This window comes from Salvia miltiorrhiza, chromosome 5 (genome assembly GCF_028751815.1).
Source record: "Salvia miltiorrhiza cultivar Shanhuang (shh) chromosome 5, IMPLAD_Smil_shh, whole genome shotgun sequence".
Taxonomy (NCBI): domain Eukaryota; kingdom Viridiplantae; phylum Streptophyta; class Magnoliopsida; order Lamiales; family Lamiaceae; genus Salvia; species Salvia miltiorrhiza.
Window position 1 is genome coordinate 56446234 of NC_080391.1, and position 21805 is coordinate 56468038.

General features: G+C 35.7%; 3 protein-coding genes across 3 annotated transcripts; all 3 read left to right on the forward strand.

The window, feature by feature from the left end:
- The first annotated feature begins 934 nt into the window (after nucleotides 1-934).
- Nucleotides 935-2209, forward strand: LOC131026166 (uncharacterized). Its single transcript, XM_057955935.1, has 2 exons — nucleotides 935-1520; nucleotides 1895-2209. The coding sequence occupies exons 1-2, from the start codon at nucleotides 1323-1325 to the stop codon at nucleotides 2207-2209; spliced, it is 513 nt and encodes a 170-aa protein (XP_057811918.1). The 5' UTR covers nucleotides 935-1322.
- Nucleotides 2210-10027: 7818 nt separating this feature from the next.
- Nucleotides 10028-13529, forward strand: LOC131025313 (uncharacterized). The gene is made up of 8 exons (XM_057955042.1): nucleotides 10028-11063; nucleotides 11273-11367; nucleotides 11463-11566; nucleotides 11698-11798; nucleotides 11887-11990; nucleotides 12259-12696; nucleotides 12786-12917; nucleotides 13120-13529. Exons 1-8 carry the CDS (start codon nucleotides 10788-10790, stop codon nucleotides 13274-13276), a joined length of 1407 nt encoding a protein of 468 aa, XP_057811025.1. The 5' UTR covers nucleotides 10028-10787; the 3' UTR covers nucleotides 13277-13529.
- A 4844-nt stretch (nucleotides 13530-18373) lies between these two features.
- Nucleotides 18374-21616, forward strand: LOC131025318 (tryptophan aminotransferase-related protein 1-like). Its single transcript, XM_057955047.1, has 5 exons — nucleotides 18374-18591; nucleotides 19433-19739; nucleotides 20604-20884; nucleotides 20967-21250; nucleotides 21332-21616. The coding sequence occupies exons 1-5, from the start codon at nucleotides 18428-18430 to the stop codon at nucleotides 21523-21525; spliced, it is 1230 nt and encodes a 409-aa protein (XP_057811030.1). The 5' UTR covers nucleotides 18374-18427; the 3' UTR covers nucleotides 21526-21616.
- The last annotated feature ends 189 nt before the right edge of the window (nucleotides 21617-21805 follow it).

The following is a 21805-nucleotide window of genomic DNA, read 5'->3' on the forward strand; positions in this document are numbered from 1 at the left end:
TTGAAAATTTTTTAATTCATTATTTTCGAGAAAAAAAAGTTAAAAATTCGACCACTAATAACATTTCAAATCTTCAATTTCATAATGAGCCATATGCTGTCACACACACACGCCCGTACATACGAAGGGGAGGGGAGAAAAGCACATAAATATTATAGTAATATGTAAAAAATAAAATTAACAAATAGATACATGTGCGAGCTCTTGCGTGCGCCTCGTCACTCTATAGATATAAACTTTTCAAGTACTATAAAATACATACTTCATCTCAACTTTTAATATATTTTTTTAATTTTAATATGTCCCATATTTTAATATTTAACTTTATTTATAATAAAAATAGATGTAATTTTTAATTCACTTTAATCACTTTAACACGTTTATAAAGATGAGACTCTTATTTCACTCATAACACATTTAATCATTTTATTAAAATTTAATCGTGCCATTTTTAAATATTAAAAATTGAAATAGAGTTACTGATAACGTGCTGGCAATAAAAAAAATTAGAGGCAAAATGAGATGTATCCCTTTTGAAAGATAAAACATAAAATATACCCATTTTTTTAAAAATAATAAAATCTACCCACTTAGGACATTTTTGCCCTTATGTATAATTCGCGCATTGCTCGACACTGAAGCACTTAGGACAAAAAGCATGATCAAGTTTCATTTTTGGTTTGTCCTACGAAGTTTGACCAGTTTTTTTATATGGCGAGAAAATAACTATTTATTCACATTTACACCTACCACATTTAACACACAAAATATTAATTTCTTAAAATCTGTGTCGAAAAGAATTTGGTCATACTTCATGGTACGGAGGGAGTAATATTTATTTAAAGATGAATTAAAATAAGAGAGAAAGACATAACAAGCCCATTACAAATAGTAGACCTCTTATATAGCAAGGAAGATAAAAAAGGGAGTTTTATGGGCAAAATATATAGAAAGACTAATATACCCTTATTAAATTTAAAAAGAAAAGGAAAAGATATAGAAATATTGGAACTTCATCTCTCTCACTACCATTTTTCTCGGTTGAAACAAAAGGCAAAAGAATAGAAACTTGCCAATAGAAACCCTCTTCACGCCCAATAGCTCGATCTCTCCCAGTCTGAAACTTGCCAGCGCGCGGCAGCGAGTCTTCCATGTCCGGCGAGCCCTCCATGGCCGACAGAACTCCCTCTCTCTCGTCACTTTGAAATTCTCGGCGAGCTCTCTATTTCCAGCTAAATCCCTTCGTTTTCGGCTCTCTTTCCGGCAAAATCCTTCTCGAAATCCCACCCTCTGGCGAAATCTCCTCCACCGACGCTCTAGCAATGAGCACTAATTCTTCGCCGTCTAAGTCGACGGTGGAAGGAGAGCTGCCGAACTCGCTACTGCCGCAGACGAAATGTGACTCCAAAAGGCGACCTCCGCCGAAGTCAGCGGCCGATGAAGAGTCGGCGACGGCGGAGGAGGAGACCACTGCTGCAGAGGATGAAGTATTAGCACCGGCGAACGAACCACATCCTCCGGTGAGTATTTATGGTGTAAAACGATTGTTTATAGGTTGTGTGTGTTGAGGAATTGTTGATGATTGTTTATACGTTGGTGACTTTGAACTCCAATCTAAGATATATAGATGCGTGTTGCTATTGTTTATACGTTCTCTGTGTTGATGATTTATCATTGAAATGATGATGAGATTGTTGGTTTGTGGCTGAGTTTGCATTTGCTTGTTGTTTTGTTGCTCGTCATTCGACTGTTGGAATTGAATTAACGCACAGTTGAAATACACAGTTGATATGAAGTACACAATTGATACAGAATATACAATTGAGCTTACACAGTTGATATCCTCTACACAGTTGGATATTTGATTTATGTATTTGTTTTACCTTTATTGCAGCCTAGGTTTACATGGGCGAGACCATTAATGCAAGGATATAAGGGCCGTATCAACCAATATGTGCGCGATGAGGTTGTGGAGCATGTGAGGTTGACATTAGAGGAAGTAGGTGGCGAGGAAGCTATTGAGAGATTCAAGGAAGGTCCATTTGGTCATTTCCTTGATTTGAGGATAGGAAATAGTGCTAATAATGCGCTACATGAGCTTATGGCCCACGAGCTAGAAGATGCTACCTTCTCAGAGCAGGAGAGATGGTTTCACATTGGTGGAACTGATATTGTATTCACTGCACCTAATATTAAAGGTAAAACATAATTAAAATGACATACCTAATAACAGCACAAGCGTGGCGACAAGGTATGTTGTCCAACTCGAACTCGCGGCAATCACATGGACCAAGACCAACTGCAAGAGGAAATATTCCCTCATTCCCGTCCTTAGTAACAGCGAGAAACATAATCCCTTTATTCCTTCCCTTAAGATGTGTCCCATCTACTACGATGACGGGGCGCAAATGATTATGAAATGCATTAATCGACTGTCCAAGAGCAAGAAACATATAGCGAAACTCACCATCTTGAGTAGTTTGAATATCATATACCGTCCCAGAATTACGCTCTCTCAACATATAAAGATACGATGGGAGCCTTTGGTAAGACTGCTCAAACCCGCCATATGTCATCTCTATCGCAATATTTCTCGATCGCAGAGCAAACTTATAATTCATATCAATGCCAAATAGCCTGAGCATCTCAGCCATCATCTCTTTCGGCTTCAAAACAACCCCTTCAGTGGACAATCTACGTGCAAAGTATGTAGCAATAACTTTAGCTGGCATATGTCTCGGTGCTGTGCGGCTCAACTCTGATTGACAATTATGGTCCGGTTGAAACTTAATAATTCTCCAAATTCCAGCAGCCTGGACTGCACGTAGCTTAAACGTGCATTGCTTAGAATGCTTGCAAACGTAACCTACACGTATGCTATTGGACCGATCCGAACTGTACTCTACTTTCTGCTCCATGTGATACAGTCCCACTGCAATTGCCAACTCATCCTTCGACCCAAATGTGGCATTCATGGATAACTGCCCTTTGTCTACAAAAGATGGTTCATCCCAACGTAATGGTAATGCACTATCCAAATTAGGAATTGCAATCATCCAATTACGTTGTTCATCACTCGCTGAATTATCATCATCATCATCACGATGGGCGTCTGCACCTGCATGATGCTTAGATGTTAAATTATGTTGCCCGATAAGTCTCTCGAGGTGCCCCGGTTGGCGAATCCAACATTCATATTCATGTATGCTTGATTTCACGATCTCTTCCCGGCGCTTGTCATCCTCATCATCTGATGACTCTGAATCGTCATCATCTGCTTCATTCTGATCTACATCATCTTCTCCGGGTAAGACAGTAGAACGCTGTGAATCGTTGTGATATGGGACACTTGCTGGTGCTGACTGATTACCTTTCTTGATAACATAAACTACTGGATAGTCATTCTGTTCTACAAGCAATCGAAAAAAATCAGTATCACTCTTCAAGGAAACCTTTGTCTTCCTATCATTGCCCGTGCTCGTCGTGTAGTAAATCAAATAATCTGAAGTTGCATCGCTATCCACTTGCTCGTGAATCTCTTTTACTAGATTATCATAAGATAATTGACCCACGGGCATGTATACCATAACCTCATCCCCACCTATGTAATCTGATCTATCCCAATGTCCACTATGACGAATAACGACACGCCGCGAAGACATGTCTGCAAAAAAAATTGTCAATTAATAATTGTGTCCTTAATACTATAACAGTGTCACAGCCCACTATCCCAATGACGGGTTAACCGGGGTTATGACTTGGGTGAACAATAAGAAATGAAAATTTAAAAGGGATTTACCAAATAACCAACATTAATAACAACAAACTAGTGGTATATATATATATAACCACTTAGGTAATTAACAAATGAGCCAGCCATAACGACTAAACCCCAAATGAAAGTTAAACAAAATGAAGGAGTAATAAGTTCCACAATACGATAACAAATTCAGAGTGTTTGCAGCGGAAAAACGTGTGAGTTATGCATATGGAGATGCATACTCAAGGTTTCATTACATAAACATCAAAAGGAAAATCCGCTCAACACCAATCCATTCCATCGCCTGCTCAACCTGCACATTTAGAAATACATGCAGGGCTGAGTATAAAAATACTCAGTGACATAAGCCGAAAATACAACATGCATACATATATAAATTGAACTGCCATAACAGTAACACACAGGGGTTTTCATAAATGACCTGCGCTTACTAAAACATTTCATTCATTTTCATAAAGGTGGATGCATCCCATTTTCAGTCTATATGATCCATATCTGCCCTTTCTATCACGCGCCGGGAAGGAGGCCTCCTTACCACGGACGCCAAGACCGGTCGCAAGCGACTCGCGGTCTCCATGAATGTACACGTTAACCCTAGCTAGCGACCTTTGTCTAGCATAGGATCCCAATTGGATTTCCTTTAAAGTTGGCGAACCAACACAGATAGGATACATATAAAAACATAAACATTTTGGCAGTCAATCATTTCATAAACATTTCATTTTCATAACATTTTCATTTTCATAAAGGGCATTAAACATATAAACATTTCATAAGAACTGAATAAATAGTCAAAACATATCATGCATATATATTCGCATATGAGGCCTACGTCACGCAGGGGATCTCTATATACGTAATAATAAAATAATGCCCACCTCAATTGTTCTTAAAGCTGGCGTGGAATCGTTTCTTCTTCTGCTTCACTTTCTGTCGCCCGGACCTTCATTGATGAAGAGTCGATAAGTTCGTGAAGAAATTGTCATAAGACAAAGTCTAATTCTACGTGCCTAGGGTATCTTTTAAAGTTTTAGGGTTCTAGCAGCATCCATATTAATCTCGTTTCATTCAATCAATAAAATGTAATCACTTATCATGTAACTATCATATAGGTTCGAACCCAATTGTTCGAACATCAACATGTACATAATCCATAACCTCCCTTTTACACCCGTCATTTAGTCAAGTACTCCATCAATTAAGAACAATTCATATATTATCATCCTGAAAATTTAATCATTATAAACCATGCTTTCTCATACTTCGTACATTTTCATCACTTAAATAAATAAATCATTTAAAAACACATGCTTAGTAATTTAATATCTCAATTAAATCCCAAGCTCATTTGATAAAGTAAATCATATACTTAATCATTCTATAACACAATTCCACATAAATAGTCTCAATATATTTTTTTTAAAACATGAAGCCATTCTAATAGGACATTTTAATTCCATTTTAATGGAATTACTCATAAAATAATTTAATCCTTTTTCTTTTAAAAGAAACCATATTTATAATATTCTATACATTTTTTTTTATGTAAATAAATAAGAAATTCCATTATTCATTTATAAGTAATAAAACATTTTAAAATCCATTGAGATGAAATAAAACATTTTAACCAAAAAAAAAAAATCCATACTCGTAAGCTTTGAAAATAATTTTATCATATAATAAATGGGGCTTAATCCCAAAATATTTGCTTTAAAGTCCATTAATAATTTAAATAATAGAATGGACTTCGTTTAGAATAAATAATCCCAACTTTAAATATTAAAATTTAAATCAAGAGATTTAAATTCACAAAAATAATTTAGTGAAAATTCAAACATTTTTTTTTAAAGAAATAAGGCCAAAATTCGTAGGCCTATATTTAAAACAATAGCCCAACCATTTAAATAAAATTAGCCCACACAACTAAAATAAAAACCCATCAATTAAGAACAAAAAGGGCCCAGCAGAATTAAAATAAAATCGGCCCACATAGAAATAAAAATCGGCCCACTCTCTTTCTTTTTTTTATAAAAATTTTCGGCCCACATACAAGCCCAAAACCTTGAGCCCAACCTAAACACTAACCCTAACATAACACACATATATCACACACACAAACACATAACACACGCACACACACAGCACATCAGCCGCTCTCTCTCATTCTCACGCCTCTCTCCTCTCCCGACTCTCTCTCTGCTCGGTCGAGTGCGGCGCCGCCTCCGGCGCGCCACCTCGCCGAGCACCTCCCTTCCCCCTCTCATCTCTCTGACCTCCTCCGTCCGCCTCCCTCTCTCTCTGTTCTCTCCCCCCTCGCCGGAATCGATGCATGCGCCTCGCCGTGAAGGAGCTCGGCCGCCGTCCGTCGCCTCCTCCGTCGTTCGTCTGGCTGGAATTGCGGTGGAGGCCGAGCCTTGCCTCGCCGGGAAGGTAGGCTCCAGATCTGAGCTCCCCCTCTTTTCCTCTTTTCCGGCCGACCAGGAACAGCTCGGTGCTTCCGCCGCCGTGTCGCCGCTGCCGATGCCGCCGCGTCGTCGTCACCGGAGAAGATAAGTCCTCCCTTCTCTCTCTCTCTCTTCCCCTTTTTTTTTAAACTTAATCTCTCTCTCTCTCTCGTTTTGGCAGAACAGGGGCTAGGCGACCCTGCCGCCGTTGCCGGCGCCGAGCAGCCGCCTGCTGCTCTCTCCTTCCCCTCTCACGACTCCGACAGCACACACACAAAACAAAGTACAAGAAACTCTCCAAATTTCAGTCCAGAATTTACAAGTAGCAAAGTTAGGGTTTTAAAAATCTGTTCTTTCATCATTTCTACTTACAAACACTGATCTGTACTTGTAATAGATTAGAGAATATAGTAAAATGTGTGCGTGTGTATTATTCTGTTCTTCTTTTATGCTTGATTCGATATTAACTAGAAAAAAAAAATATAAAGAGAAATTTGGAGTAACCTCGATGTAGCTGGTATTTGGTGTCTAGCTGGAATCTGTGAATTTTAATTCAAGCATAAGAACGTATAGTTTGGATCAGAATGTTAGAAACTGAAAATTAATGGAGTATTAAAGCAAGTTTTACCTCTTGAGGTTTAGTGTAAGAGCTTTGAATGAAGTCAATCTCTTCTTTGGCTATTGAAGAACTAAGGAGGAATGGGAGGAATGTTGGCTGCTGATTTTGGTTAAATAAAATTAAGTTGTATGTTGAGATGTTAAAGGTGTAGAAGATGGCTGGCAAAAGGAATGGGCTGATCTGGTAAAGAATCTCTTTATTTAGTGGAATGGTTGGCATATGATGAGTGTTTCCAACACCATCAATTTATTTAAGAGTAAGAGTAAGATGGATGTGGAAATGAAAAGTATGTGTAGGTGCTAGATGAATGTGATGAATAAAATCCTTATTCTGTATTTGTAATACTAATTTCGGGTTCCCATATAACGAAGCTTCGTTATAACTCTCTATAAATTACATATTTTATAACTCGTTTTATAAGTCGAAAATTAATTACGACTTCAAGTAAATAATAGAAATACTATTTCTATCGTATATAAATTAAATAACATGACTTTGCTAAGTCAGTTATAATCCGAAATAATAATTATTGACTACTCAATAATCCTTTAAATTTCAAACGGATTCAAATAATAATAAGAATTTAGCACATCAAAACACATATATAACAATTAAATCACATCAGATAAATCAAATCAGTTTTATTATTAATGGATGCCGAACCCTAATTATTAAGTCTTTAATCAGTGATTAAAAACTGGGATATGACAAACAGTGTACTCTTAATTGTGTCGTGTTAAACACAAATTCATTTTCAGATTGTCTATTATTAATGTAGTCATATAATGTGAGAGAGTGTATCTCAAATTGAAAAATCGGCAAATCATAATGTTGGTTCAAATATTTAACTAATTGTGTCATCAAGAACTGAACTGTGTACTCATAACTGTGTGCACACAACTGTGCTTTCAAACACTAATTGTGTTGTCAAGAACAACAATGTACTCTCAATTGTCTCTTAACTGTGTAATCGAACTGTGTACTTTCAATTGTGTGTTAGTAAACACAAACAAATATATATTTAAATTGAGCAAGTATAAAATGATGATGTTTATAGTCATCTACAAGTAACTGTGTCCTTAAGAACACAATGTGTATTTTCAACTGTGTCCTTAATAAGACGCACTTATTTCAATTTATTATTCTTTAATATGGTCCTAAACATGATAAAACTTAATTTTTTTTGGTTTAAAAATAAAAAATTATTAAGATCATCTAAACATACTTTCAACTGTGTCCTTTAGAAGTATGCAACTGTGTACTTAAGAACACAATGAAAAAAATAAAAATACATGCACGAAATACACAATGAAATCGTTTATTACAGATTACAACATACCTATATCACTTCAGGGGCAAAATGACTCCGAACCAAACTTGTTTCAATTAATACATTCAAAGATGAAGATGATTTCTTTACACATGTAGCACCATTTTTTTTAACAAGATCTGAAAAATTACAAGATCAGATAGTTACGAAGAGAGAGAAATGGAGGATTGTGTTGAAGAGAGAGAAAGAGTGTTGAAGAGAGAGAGGGAAGAGTTGAGTGTGTTTCACGCAGAGAGAGAGTGTTGAAGAGTTTTATTTCTTTCTCTCTTTTTTTAAATAATTTGTGGGGCCCACTAAGGTTATATTAGACTTTTCATACATTTTTGCCTATCAAACTACCATTTTTATCTTCCTTATATAAGAGGTCTACTATTTGAGAATGGCCCTTTATGAGTATTGCCACTTAAAATAACTATGACAAGATAAACTAAAAAAATTCACAGCATATTCAGCAATTAAATAAATGCATCAAGCCATGTGCTTCACAATTAAATAGATCCCACCGGTCAGCAACTATATGCTGTGAATTTTGCTATCAGCCTATGCCTATGCCTATGCCTATCACAACATTTTATTTTATTTATAACTAATTCGCCTTGTAGTTAATGAAATTTATTTAAAGTTACTGGAAAAATTAGTTAGAATTTCAAGACACGTTTAGTTTTCCATTTCTTGAGCTAATCGAACAATCTTAGAAATATACGAATTCTTGCACGCAATGCTAATATTTAATTCGAGATTATGACTTGTAAGATAGAGAAGGTTTGAGAATACTCTTGAAATAATAAATATTTGAAGAATTTAAAGATACCCGAATATAATGAATATTTACTTTAATTTTTCGAGAAGAATATTTTGATGTTGTATTTCAAATATTCAAAAGTATTTTTCACTATAATACCTCATAAATAATTACTAAATCGTCAAATTTACGAATTACATAAAAAAACAAATCTTGATTTATTATCATTATATCTTAGTTTCAAATAAATTAATAAAAGAATAGTTTAAACTCTAATATTTATGTAATCCGTAAATTTAATGATTTCAAGAATAACGAATAAAAAATAGGGTTAATAGTGTTTTATGTCCCGAACTTTCAGCATTTTCTATAAAATATCTCGAACTTTTATTTTCTCCTAAAAAACCCGAACTTTTAATTTATTCTACAAAATGTCCCGCTATACAAAATTCGATGACGGAAAGATGATAAAAAAAATTACAAACTTTCGGCGTTTTTCAACAATTGTGGTTCATATTTCCTAATATGGTTTTCCAACACTGACGGTCCCCAAAATATTTCTTTCGGCGAGATAATTCATCTTTTTGTCGCCGAATTTTGTATAGCGGGACATTTTATAGAAAAATCTGAAAGTTCGAGATTTTTGAGGAGAAAATTAAAATTTGAGACATTTTGTGAAAAACGCTAAAAAAATTCGGGACATAAAACACTATTAACCCTAAAATAATATTATCTATGAGAAAAAATTCAAAAAGAAAAATGCCGTCGTTGATTCAGTATCAACAAAATTCATAGAAAATGCTTACGAGTGAGCAACACCTACGCATCCGTATCTCTTTATATATATTCTAATTAAAAATTAGTAGTATTATCAAATTTTCAAAACATAAACAAAATTCAAAATTTTCTAAATCATGTATTGAAAAATCATTATAAACCATACATAAACACAAAATTATATACTCCGTATATGTGTATATATATATATATATATATATAATAAAAAAAATGAACCAACCACATGGCTATGAATGATTTTTTTGGATAAGGGGGCAGGTGGAGTTGGTTTGACGCAGAAAACGAACCTTCCAGCTCTCATCCAGCACATTCCTATTGATTCAATCGAAACTCCTAGAATCTTGTCTACACTCTCACCTAATCCGGATTCCAAACTAATTTAAAAACTCTTAATTAACTCTTAATTACACATTAATTCCTTGTTTAGCAATGTGAGCCACCATTTTCCCGCTGACGTGGCGCCCTAAAAATTCAATCTTTTTTCCCCCTCAGATTCTTCGCCATAATCCCAATCACTAATCTTGGATTATCTAATTGCCTGTGTTGAAGAATCTTGTCTTGTTTTCCTATTCGTGTCAATTTCTGTGGGGCCACTGCAATTCGGGAAAATCTCGGGCAGCTGATAAAATTAGGGCACGTGCGTCATTCTTAACCAGCGAGAAGAGAGAGAAAGAGGAGAGAGAGAGAGAAAGAGGTGGATGAAGCAGCTTTGACGAAACACGAAAATGGGTGAGAAAAAGGTTGGCCATGAGAAAATTGTGGGAGGACTCAAATTTTGAGAAAGTCTGAAAAAAGAAAAGAAATAAAGATACAATTTTTATGCATTGCCATAAATAAGAAACTCATTTCATTTCCACCTCATTCTTCAACAAGAAGGGTCCCTCACGAATTTCCTCTCACCTCATTCTTGTTCAATTCTTGATTCTTGGGAGGGGACTTTTCTTGATTGAAGATTTGGTTTTTTTTTGTTTGTTCTTCTGTTTGAGAGCCTTCTCTTGAAACTTTTCTTGCAGAAGGCTCAAAGACGAAGACATTACTTTTACATATTTTTCTCTTGAGAGAGAGAGAGGGGGATGAGAGAGGGAGAGAGGATGTTTAGGTGGTGGACATCAGCCCTCCAACTGTTGGAGCTGTGTGTGAGCTCCTTGGTGCATTTGCTGTTTGGATTCTACATTTTTAGCACGGCTGTGGCTGGCGATCTCTCGCAAACGATAAATGATTTGTTTTTCAAGCCTAATTTGGCTAGTGGCTTGCAAAGCGATGAGGTTGAGAAGCAGAAATCCACCACTTCTTCCGATGATTTGCCTCCAATTGTGCTAGTTCATGGCATCTTTGGCTTTGGGAAAGGGGTATGTATGCAACTGAGATTCTTGTCTTTTGATTTTTGTGATGTTTCATGGGTTTTCAAGATTGAATATTTGGGAAATGGGTTACATATGTAATAAGATTGTTGCTGCTGATTGAGATTCTTGTCGTTTTTTTTGCTATATTTCTTGAGGATTTTTGTGATGTGTTAATGGGATATCAAGATTGAATCTTTGTAACTGTTTTGTTACAGAAATTAGGAGGCTTGTCTTATTTTGCTGGAGCTGAGAAGAAAGATGAGAGGGTTCTTGTCCCTGATTTAGGCTCATTAACTAGCATATATGACAGGTGTGTTTTGTCTCAAAATGAAAATGCCCCTTTTTTAACTTTTGTTGGTTTGATTGATTGTTGATTTGTGCATTTGATTGAAATGTGGGGTTTAGGGCTAGAGAATTGTTCTATTACCTAAAAGGAGGGCAAGTTGATTATGGTGAAGAACATAGCAAGGCTTGTGGGCACACTCAGTTTGGTAGAGTATATGAGAAAGGTGGGAAATTCTTGGTCTCATATTTGATATCCAAGCTCTGTGAAAGAAGAAGACGAGGGATTATTTAGTCCTCGTCTTCTTCGTATTTGATCAATTGTTTGATGTTTGTATTTGCAATTTGTGATGTGTAGGGCATTACCCTGAATGGGATGAGGATCACCCCATCCACTTTGTGGGGCATTCGGCCGGGGGCCAAGTTGTTCGAGTCTTGCAGCAAATGCTTGCTGATAAGGTGTGATTTCGATTGAATTAGTTGGGAGTTGAATGCTGGAAACAATCTCAAATTTGGATCTTGCCACTAAGTTTTAGTGCAATTTCAGGCATTCAAGGGATATGAGAACACTTCGCCAAACTGGGTGCTGAGCATAACGTCGTTGTCTGGTGCGTTCAATGGCACAACGAGAGCCTATTTGGATGGAATTCAGTAAGCTCTCAACATTGTTGAAATCTTGCATATATCAGTTATCAACTTATCATCCATATCTTTATGAAATTGTTTTTGTTGCTGATGTCCTATAATTCTTTGTATGCTCAAATTTGAGGTGTTGATTGCATTATGGTGTATGAAGTAGAGAATACATAATCATTGAATCCGATTATTGGTCTGATCTTAGGCAACACAACACATATTTGATTTGTAGTTGTTACATATCCTCACTTATTTTTCTCTCGTGATCGTTGATTGTTGGTAGGCCAGAAGACGGGAAATCATTGAAGCCCGTCTGCCTGCTGCAGCTGTGCCGGATAGGGGTGATTCTCTACGACTGGTTTGACATCCCGTGGCTGAAGAACTACTACAACTTCGGGTTTGATCATTTCAACATGTCGTGGAGGCAGATAGGAATTTGGGGTCTTGTTAACTGCCTCATGGGGAAGACCGGCCCGTTTGCAACGGGAGACTGGATTCTGCCTGACCTCACGATCCAAGGGTCGATCAGATTGAACAGCCACATACAGACGTTCCCTGACACGTACTACTTCAGCTACGCCACCAAGCAGACCAGGAAAGTCATGGGTGTCACAGTCCCCTTTGGCCTTCTTGGAATACACCCTCTGCTGTTTATCCGAGTCTTGCAGATGAGCGTGTGGCGACACCCTGCTGACGTCCCTCCCCCTTACAAAGGCTACCGGTGAGTGCTGAGCAGAATCATATTCGTGTCATTGCAGTTTCAAGAATCATTCAATCAAATATGGCCTAATGTGATGAGTTTGCTTGCAGAGATGAAGAGTGGTGGGACAACGATGGGGCGCTCAACACCATTTCCATGACACACCCCCGCCTCCCAGTCGAGCATCCCAATCACCTCGTGGTGAAGGATTCAGAATGCCAGCCTCTACAACCGGGCATATGGTTCGTGCCACTTTCCCCTTCTCGTCTCACTATACTTTATATACGAAAAAAAAAACATGCCTTTGATCTGCATCCTCATTTGAAAAATCAAGAACCATGTTGAAATTGGATCTAGTTTCTTGAAACCAAATCTTGTATGAAGATGTTTCCTAGCTGCATAACTTGTTGTTTCGACTAAGACATGTATGAGGCGCGGATGCAGGTACTACAAGATTGTGGAAGGCGATCACATCCTCTTCATTGTGAACAGGGAGAGAGCAGGGGTGCAGTTTGATCTGATATACGACAGCATCTTCGAGCGATGCAGGAAGCACGCGTTCAGAAAGAAGCCAACGATGCCGAACCAGCTAACTCAATAGCCACATGAAATGCAAGAAGAAAATTGGTAGAGATGTGGACTCAATAGCCACATGAAGTGAAAGAAGAAAATTGGTAGAGATTTGGGATAGTTTTTCATTCTTTTCTTTTTGCTCTCTTTCTTTTGCCTTCTTTCTTTCTCTTGTGTAGCTGGGCTGGAAAAGCAAGTATAGTGTAGATGTTTGCTTGCCTTGTTTAGCAGATATCATATCTTTACCATTTGGTACTTTGATAATATAGCCATTTTTCCAACAATGTTGTATTATTGCTATTTTCCTAACAATGTTGTTGCTTATTAATTATTATTAAGGGGAAATTGCGTCTAAATACTTGAATTTTCACTTAATTTTGTTTTTGCACATGCACTAAAATTGTTTCTAAATACCTAAATATTCAATTGTTCTGATTTTTCACTTGGTTGTTAATTTTTCGATGAATTATAGTTGTAGTCGCACATTAAGATCATTATGACTAGTTGAAATAATATAGACACCCAACTATATCATTTAGTACAACGACTGTTCAAGTCATGTAGATATTTCAAGCGTCTACCTCACCGTATACTTGAGGACAATTGACAATTGTGTGAAAAATCAAAACAATTGAAAGTTCATGTATTCAGAAACATAATTTTTAGTTTATGCACAAAATCATAAATTAATATGTATATTATTAATTATTAAATTTAGATATAAATCCTAACAAACTATTGAATTTTGAGTGGGCCAATTTGAATCATTCGGATTTAATTTTTGCAAAAACATTGTGAGCATCCGTCCTAATTAATTTTTTATTAGAATTATCAATTTATAATTAAGAAATTTTGAATAAATTAATTAGTAGCTAATTTAATTAAAAATGAATAGTAATAAATAAAATTGTGATGGCTCTTTAATCTTTGGAAGGATGGCAAGATTGTAATATTGAACAAAATTTAACCTGAATAAAGGAGAAATGGCAGCAAAGTAATTTTTCTCCTCTCATCAAGAATTTGTCTCAGATTCTCCTTCCCAAGAAAATTGCTAAATATTCAATTTCCAATTATATCCATAGCAGTTCTAAATTCAAATAAAAGCGACACTATAATTGTCTCCGAATAATAAAAAAATAAATGCAAAAAAGAATATAAAAGCCGAAAATACAGTAGTTAGATAATAATAAATCTTACCATAAGGTGATTATAATAGCTAAGCACCTCATTCATGTGTTAGTTTATGTTGTTATACATCGTCATTGATCTTAATAACATAGACACGTGTGATTATTTATATCGTTGTCGGTGGCCTTAATAACATAGATATTATACGTATGGTAGTTTAAATTGTTATACGTTGTCGATAGTCTTAATAACATAAATATATATGATAGTTTATACTGTTATACGTTGTCAGTGACTAATAATATAAGCACATGTGGTAGTTTATGTCGTTGTCGGCGGCCTTAATAACATAGATACTTATGATAGTTTATACCGTTATATGTTGTCGGTGGTCTTAATAACATAAATATATATATGGTAGTTTATACCGTTGTACGTTGGTAGTGGCTTTAATAACATAGACGTGTGTGGTATTTTATACTGTTATACGTTGTCAGTGACTTTAATAATATAGACACACGTGGTACTTTATACCGTTAGACGTTGTCGGTGGGCTTGATAACATAGTTACATAGATATATATGGTAGTTTATACCTTTATATATGTTATCAGCGACCTTAGTAACATAGACACGTGTGGTACGTACTTTATACTGTTATGCGCGATCACTGACGTTAATAATATAGACACGTATGGTATTTTTTACTGTTATATGTTGTCGGTGGCTTTAATAACATAGATATATGGTAGTTTACACCGTTAGACGTTGTCAATGACCTTAATAACATAGACATGTGTGGTACTTTATACCGTTATATATTGTCGCTGTCTTTAATAACATAGATATGTGTTGTACTTTATACTCTTTTTCAGGTGGATAATACTTTATACTCTTATACGTTATTAGTTACCTTAATAATATATACAGATATATAATAGTTGATATCGTTATACGTTGTCGATAACATTAGTTAAAAAATATACTATAATTCATTAATTTATGTATTTTTTTTTCTTTCTTTTGAGAAGTATGCCGTTTTACGTTCTTGAGTGGTCTTTTAACACAAATTATATATTCTTCCATGTCACATAAACACCAATTCCTTCATTAAACAAATGAAAATATTATTTTATTTAAAATTATGTCCAGATCTATCCACACACACACAATTATATCCACATTTATCCACGTACATATCTCAAGTAATCCTCAAGGGAGAAAATTGGAAAAAGTTGAACTGCAACTGCAACTGCAACATCGTCAATGAACAACTTTATTAATTATCATATGCATTCACATCGAAATATTAATATTAAAATAGCATATTCTATCTGCACATTGTTGTTTTGTGTAGCATTCAAAGGAACCTAGGAAAAGACAAACCTCTTCATGCAATCCTAGGAAAAGACAAATCTCTTTCTTTACAATGTCATGCATGCCGCAAATTCATGAAATATTTCTCACTTGTAACTGCAATGGATGATGATGGTGGTATTGATGATGTATGATGATGATGCTTATTATTATTATTATATTATTATTATTATTATTATTATTATTATTATTATTATTATTATTATTATATTATTATTATATTATTATTATTATTATTATTATTTTATTATTATTAATTATTATTATTATTATTATTATTATTATTATTATTATTATTATTATTCTTATTATTATATTATTATTCTTATTATTATTATATTATTATTTATTATTATTTATTATTATTCTTATTCTTCTTCTTCTTATTCTATTATTCTTATTCTTATTCTTATTCTTCTTCTTCTTCTATTCTTCTTATCTTCTATTATTCTTCTTCTTCTTATTCTTTCTTCTTCTTCTTCTTCTTCTTATTCTTCTTCTTCTATTCTTCTTCTTATTCTTCTTCTTCTTATTCTTCTTCTTATTCTTCTTTTCTTCTTCTTCTTCTCTTCTTCTTCTTCTTCTTATTCTTCTTCTTCTTCTTCTTCTTTCTTCTTCTTCTCTTCTTCTTCTTCTTCTTTCTTCTTCTTCTATCTTCTTTTTCTTCTTATTTATATTATTGACGTTTTTGTACAAAAATAATGACATTGAACGATTACCATGTTTTCGAAATTATAGATATATCTTGTTAAAATAGTTTGAAATTTAGGTCGAGCAATTTCATTTTAGCTAGATATGATTATAGAAAAAACTGAAATAATTGAAAACGTATATTAAAAGTACAATTGGATATATTATAGAGGCGGTCTCAGGTGCGGTGATGCAGGTAGAAGCGTGAAATATATTTGATACTGATAAATATGCAAACTCCGTTGATAACCATTGTATACCGGAATACGTACAATAAGGTTAATCCGTTGATTCACTCATGAATACCGGAAGACCACTGCGAGGAGGGAACAATTCCACCTTCTACATTTTAACTCTCAATTCGACTCCACTAAACCATAAATAAAACTCCTATTTATAATAAAACCCTAAACATCTAAAAGGAAACAAACTAACTTGACCAGCATGACAAATCAATAATTAAAGATATAATATATTATACGATTCTATCTTCATCATTTTGATACCAACTGATGCAGGTAGAAGCGTGAAATATATTTGATACTGATAAATACGAACTCCGTTGATAACCATTGTATACCGAAATACGTACAATAAGGGTTAATCCGTTGATTCACTTATGAATACCGGAAGAATACCGCGAGAAGGGAACAATCCTACCCTCTACATTTCAACTCTCAATTCGACTCCACTAAACCATAAATAAAACTCCTATTTATAATAAAACCCTAAACATCTAAAAGGAAACAAACTAACTTGACCAACATATATGACAAATCAATAATTAAAGATATAATATATTATACGATTCTATCTTCATCATGCGGCAACCGCATATTATATATATGCGGTTGGGGCTCCGCGCCCCAAACTTGACCCCCACCCGACCCAAGTTATATTAAATGAGGCTTTTTAAAAAAAAACATATGAAGCTAGACACGCAAATCATGAGTTATATTAATTACATAAATGAAATTTTATTTAAAAACAAATGTGATTTTAAAGATAAACAAGAATTTAAAAAATAAAAATAAAATTATGCACACAAAACATAAGCTATATTATGTAAATAATAATAGTACCCAAATAAATATGTGATTATAAACTGGAAAACAATTATATACCGTTAAAAATCATGTATATCCAATGAAAAAAATATTAAGCTATCCAATCATTATACACACTTATTTAAGCAAACAAATCTAAAATAAATTTTGTTACAACATTCATGTAACCAAAGAAACCCCTAGATCAAAATTAACTCTATATTACTCGCACATTTTCACTATCTCTACATCATAATACAATCCCTAAATATCAAGCATGCGTATTAGATAACATTTTAAATATATACAACCTAATATTTTATTAATGAAGCGAGACACAAAACATGATTATAAAATTCAAAGATTTGTTTTTTGAGGGAAAAACGGAGATATATTATTCAACACGTGTGGTCACCCACTACAAAGGACGGGGGTTCATTCCAGACATGATGTGTAATGATATCTCGCGCGGCCTTCGCTAAACAGTGAGCGATGACATTTTAATATAAATTTTAATCACATTTTCAAAAAAATATAAATTTTCATTTATTACTATAATGTATGTGTTTTAATTCACTTCTATCACAACCACCACCTACCTTCCATAATATTTTTATGTTTTACAAAAAATGGAATAATGCATTAATCTCACAAAGCAAAAAATTGAGAAGCGAATGGAACAAAAATCGTTAAAGGTAAAAAGCAATAAATATTGCAGGAGATAAAAAAAAAAAATTTAGAAAAAGATGAATCTTTGGGAAGATATCGTGAATCTTGGGATAGAGGGTTTATTATAAATTTATAATATTGAAGAAAAAAACAAATATATGATTTAATCGCATCTGAGTGCCACCCCTATAAATGGGGGCTTCGAAAATTGTGAGAAGCATTAAACCTCTTCAAAAAAAAAAAAAGGAAGAAAAAAAATTAAAAGGAGGAAAAATGGGGAGTGTAGAAGGCGCAGTTGTGATGGAAAGCAACATGAATGCAGCTGTTGCTGCTGCAGCTGCTGCTTCTGCTGCTGCAGATGTTGAAGAAAGAAACAATGATGAGTCCATGATCACAAACCTTCACCTTCACTCCATTCCCACTCTCAATCTTGATCAGTATGCATTTGTTTTCAATATATATTTTATTTTGTGATCTATCATTTTGTGTAAATTGCATGCAGGGCATTGTGTGTGTGTGTGTGTGTTTTCTTTCCACCACCAATTCTTGGTGGCTTCTCACAGGTGGAGGGGGCTTCAGCCCCTGCATGCCAAGATTTTTTTTTTTAATTCTTAAAAAATCGTCAAATTATTGGCGAATTTTTATGCAAAAGCTAGCCTTTGTTATCTGAATTATAGGAAAATTAAGACCCTGGGTGTGTGCATGTGTAAGTGAGTGTGTAAAGTCTTCAAGTATTTTTTTTTTTTTCTGTTGTTTTGATTTGGGGTTTGTGATTTTGATTTGTTTTTTTTTCCCCCTTTGTGTGGATGCATGCAATAATATTGTGTTTGTGTGTCTGATTTTTCACCAATTCTTGATGTCTTTTCACACATTGTGTTACTTGTGTATATAGTTATAATCTATTGCTTCTTTACACACACTCTCACACACACTGACACACACCCCTCCATGAGGAAAACAGTCTTAAAGAGGGGTTATATTTTTCAAATTTCGAGTTCGAGATTTTCAAAAGGCAATTTTCCTATGAATTAATTTGATGATCAGCACAAAAAAAATCGAAAATTTGACGATTTTGTACGAAATAAAATAAAAAATTGCTTGGAGGGGCCTGAAGCCCCCCTCTCCCCTCACCATCTTCATGCCTTCTCTTCCCCACTGCGTGTTGTGTGTGTTTATGTGGCTGCATGTGATCATGTAGTGTTACCTTTTATTTCTTGACAATTTTATTTTTTGTTTTGAAATTGAAGAAAATGTGACAATTCTTGAATGTGGATTTAGGGGTGATCCCACAGTGTACGAGGCCTACTGGAAATCAGTAGGCGAAAACGTGAAGATTAGCATCTCTGCATCACAATCCCTCAGCTACTTCGCCAACCCCAACAGCTTCTGCTGGTTCCTCGTGCCCAAGCTCGAGCAAGAGATCAAGATTCTCCACAGCTTGGTGGGGAACGCCGTTGTCGACGGCCGCCACATCGTCGTGGGGAACGGGTCGAGCCAGCTCATCCAGGCCGCGCTCTACGCCCTCGCCGACCCCCTCGACCCTCCCACCCCCATCACCGTCGTGTCCGCCGTCCCCTTCTACTCCGTGAGTCTCGAAATCCCTGATTGAGTGGCATATTTGTAATTCTAGTGGCGTTTTACGCTATTTGGGTCTGTGTCATAAGACTGACTGACTTATTTTTTTAAATTTTGGCACGCATGTCCTTATATTTTCAATTCTATTCACTCTCAATATTTACGAAAAAAGAAATTCATTTCATAAACTATTTATTAATTGTCTAACAAATCACTAAATTCTATTTATCTACTTATTACACATCTCCCACGTATTTATGAATGGATGGAGTATTGTTTTGGATATGTGTGATGACCAGTCTCTCAGTCAGTCTTGTGAAATTGATCTTGAGTGGCATATTTGTAATTTCGGCGGTGTTTAATGATGTACTATTTTGAACATGGGTCATGACCAGTATGTTAGTCAATATTGTGAAATGATCTTGAGTGGCACATTTGTAATTCTAGTGATGTTTTATAGTACTGTTTTAGATATGAGTCATGACTGATCTATCAGTCAGTCTTACGAAATGGTCTTGAGTGGCATATTTGTAATTCTAGTGATGTTTCATAGTATTGTTTTGGATACGAGTCATGACAAATTTGTCGGTCAGACTTGTGAAATGTTCTTGAGTGGCATATTTGTAATTCTAGTGATGTTTTACAGTATTGTTTTAGATGTGAGTCGTGACCAATTTGTCGATCAGTCTTGTGAAATGGTCTTGAGTGGCATATTTGTAATTCTAGGGATGTTTTAAGTATTGTTTTGGATATGAGTCATGACCAATTTGTCAGTCCGAAATAGTCTTGAGTGGCATATTTGTAATTCTGATGATGTTTTTATAATACTATTTTGGATACGAGTCATGACCCGTCTAGTTGTATGTGATTGCAGTGCTATCCACAGATAACGGACTATGTTAGGTCTGGGCTGTATAAATGGGGAGGTGATGCAAATGCTTATGACAAAGATGAGGCTTACATAGAGTTGGTTACTTCCCCAAACAATCCTGATGGGGAGATTAGGGGCCCTGTGGTGAAGAGGGCTAATGGGATGCTTCTTCATGACCTCGCCTACTACTGGCCTCAGTACACGGCCATCACGGCGCCTGCGGACCACGACGTCATGCTCTTCACGCTCTCCAAGTGCACCGGCCACGCAGGGTCAAGAATCGGGTAGGCCACTCATGCTTGGTTTGAGCCTCTAGGCCTTGTGGATGGCATGTGTTTTGATATTTTGTTGTTGTTTTTGTTGAAGATGGGCGGTGGTGAAGGACGCGGAGGTGGCCAAGAAGATGGTCAAGTTCATCGAGATCAACACGATCGGGGTGTCGAAGGAGGCTCAGCTCAGAGCAGCCAGCATCTTGGAGATGATCTCGGCCAACGGCTGCTCCGGTGGATTCTTCGAGTTCGGGCAGTCCGTCATGGCTGAGAGGTGGAAGAAGCTGAGAGAAGCTCTCAGGGGAAGTGAAGTCTTGGAGGTCCCTCACTTCCCCCTCAAGTACTGCAACTATAACAGAGACTTCATCGGGTCGAACCCAGGTAAAGAACGTTCGTCTAGTGATTGTTCTTCGACTAGTGTTTCCGCGTTGATGAAAATAAGATGTTGTCCGTTTTGAACAGCGTACGCGTGGGTGAAGGCGAAGCCGGGGGTGCAGCTGGAGAAAGCGATGAACGAAGAGAGGATTCGGGTACGAGGAGGGACGAGTTTCGGGTGCCCTAGCAACTATGTTAGGCTAAGTATGCTGGGCAAACATGAAGACTTTGATCTGTTTCTGAAGAGGCTTCCATCGATCATTCAACTTCTAGCTGTTTGAAAGCTTTGTTCATCGTTTGCATCTGAGTTGAGCAATTGTGGTGTAGTGGTTTTTTGTTTTGAATAATCTATGTTTTAAGGTTATTGTTGCAGTTATTGGTGTTGTGTGTGATTGATGTAGAAAACGCGCTCTATAACCATTTGGGCATCAACGAAGTCTCAAGAAAAGCACAAAAAAATAGTTACAGTACACAAATCAAATCGCTGGCAAATTATTCGGAGTTCAATTCGAAAAAAACTCGTTTAATGAAGCTTGATAAATGAATAAACCACGCTTGAGC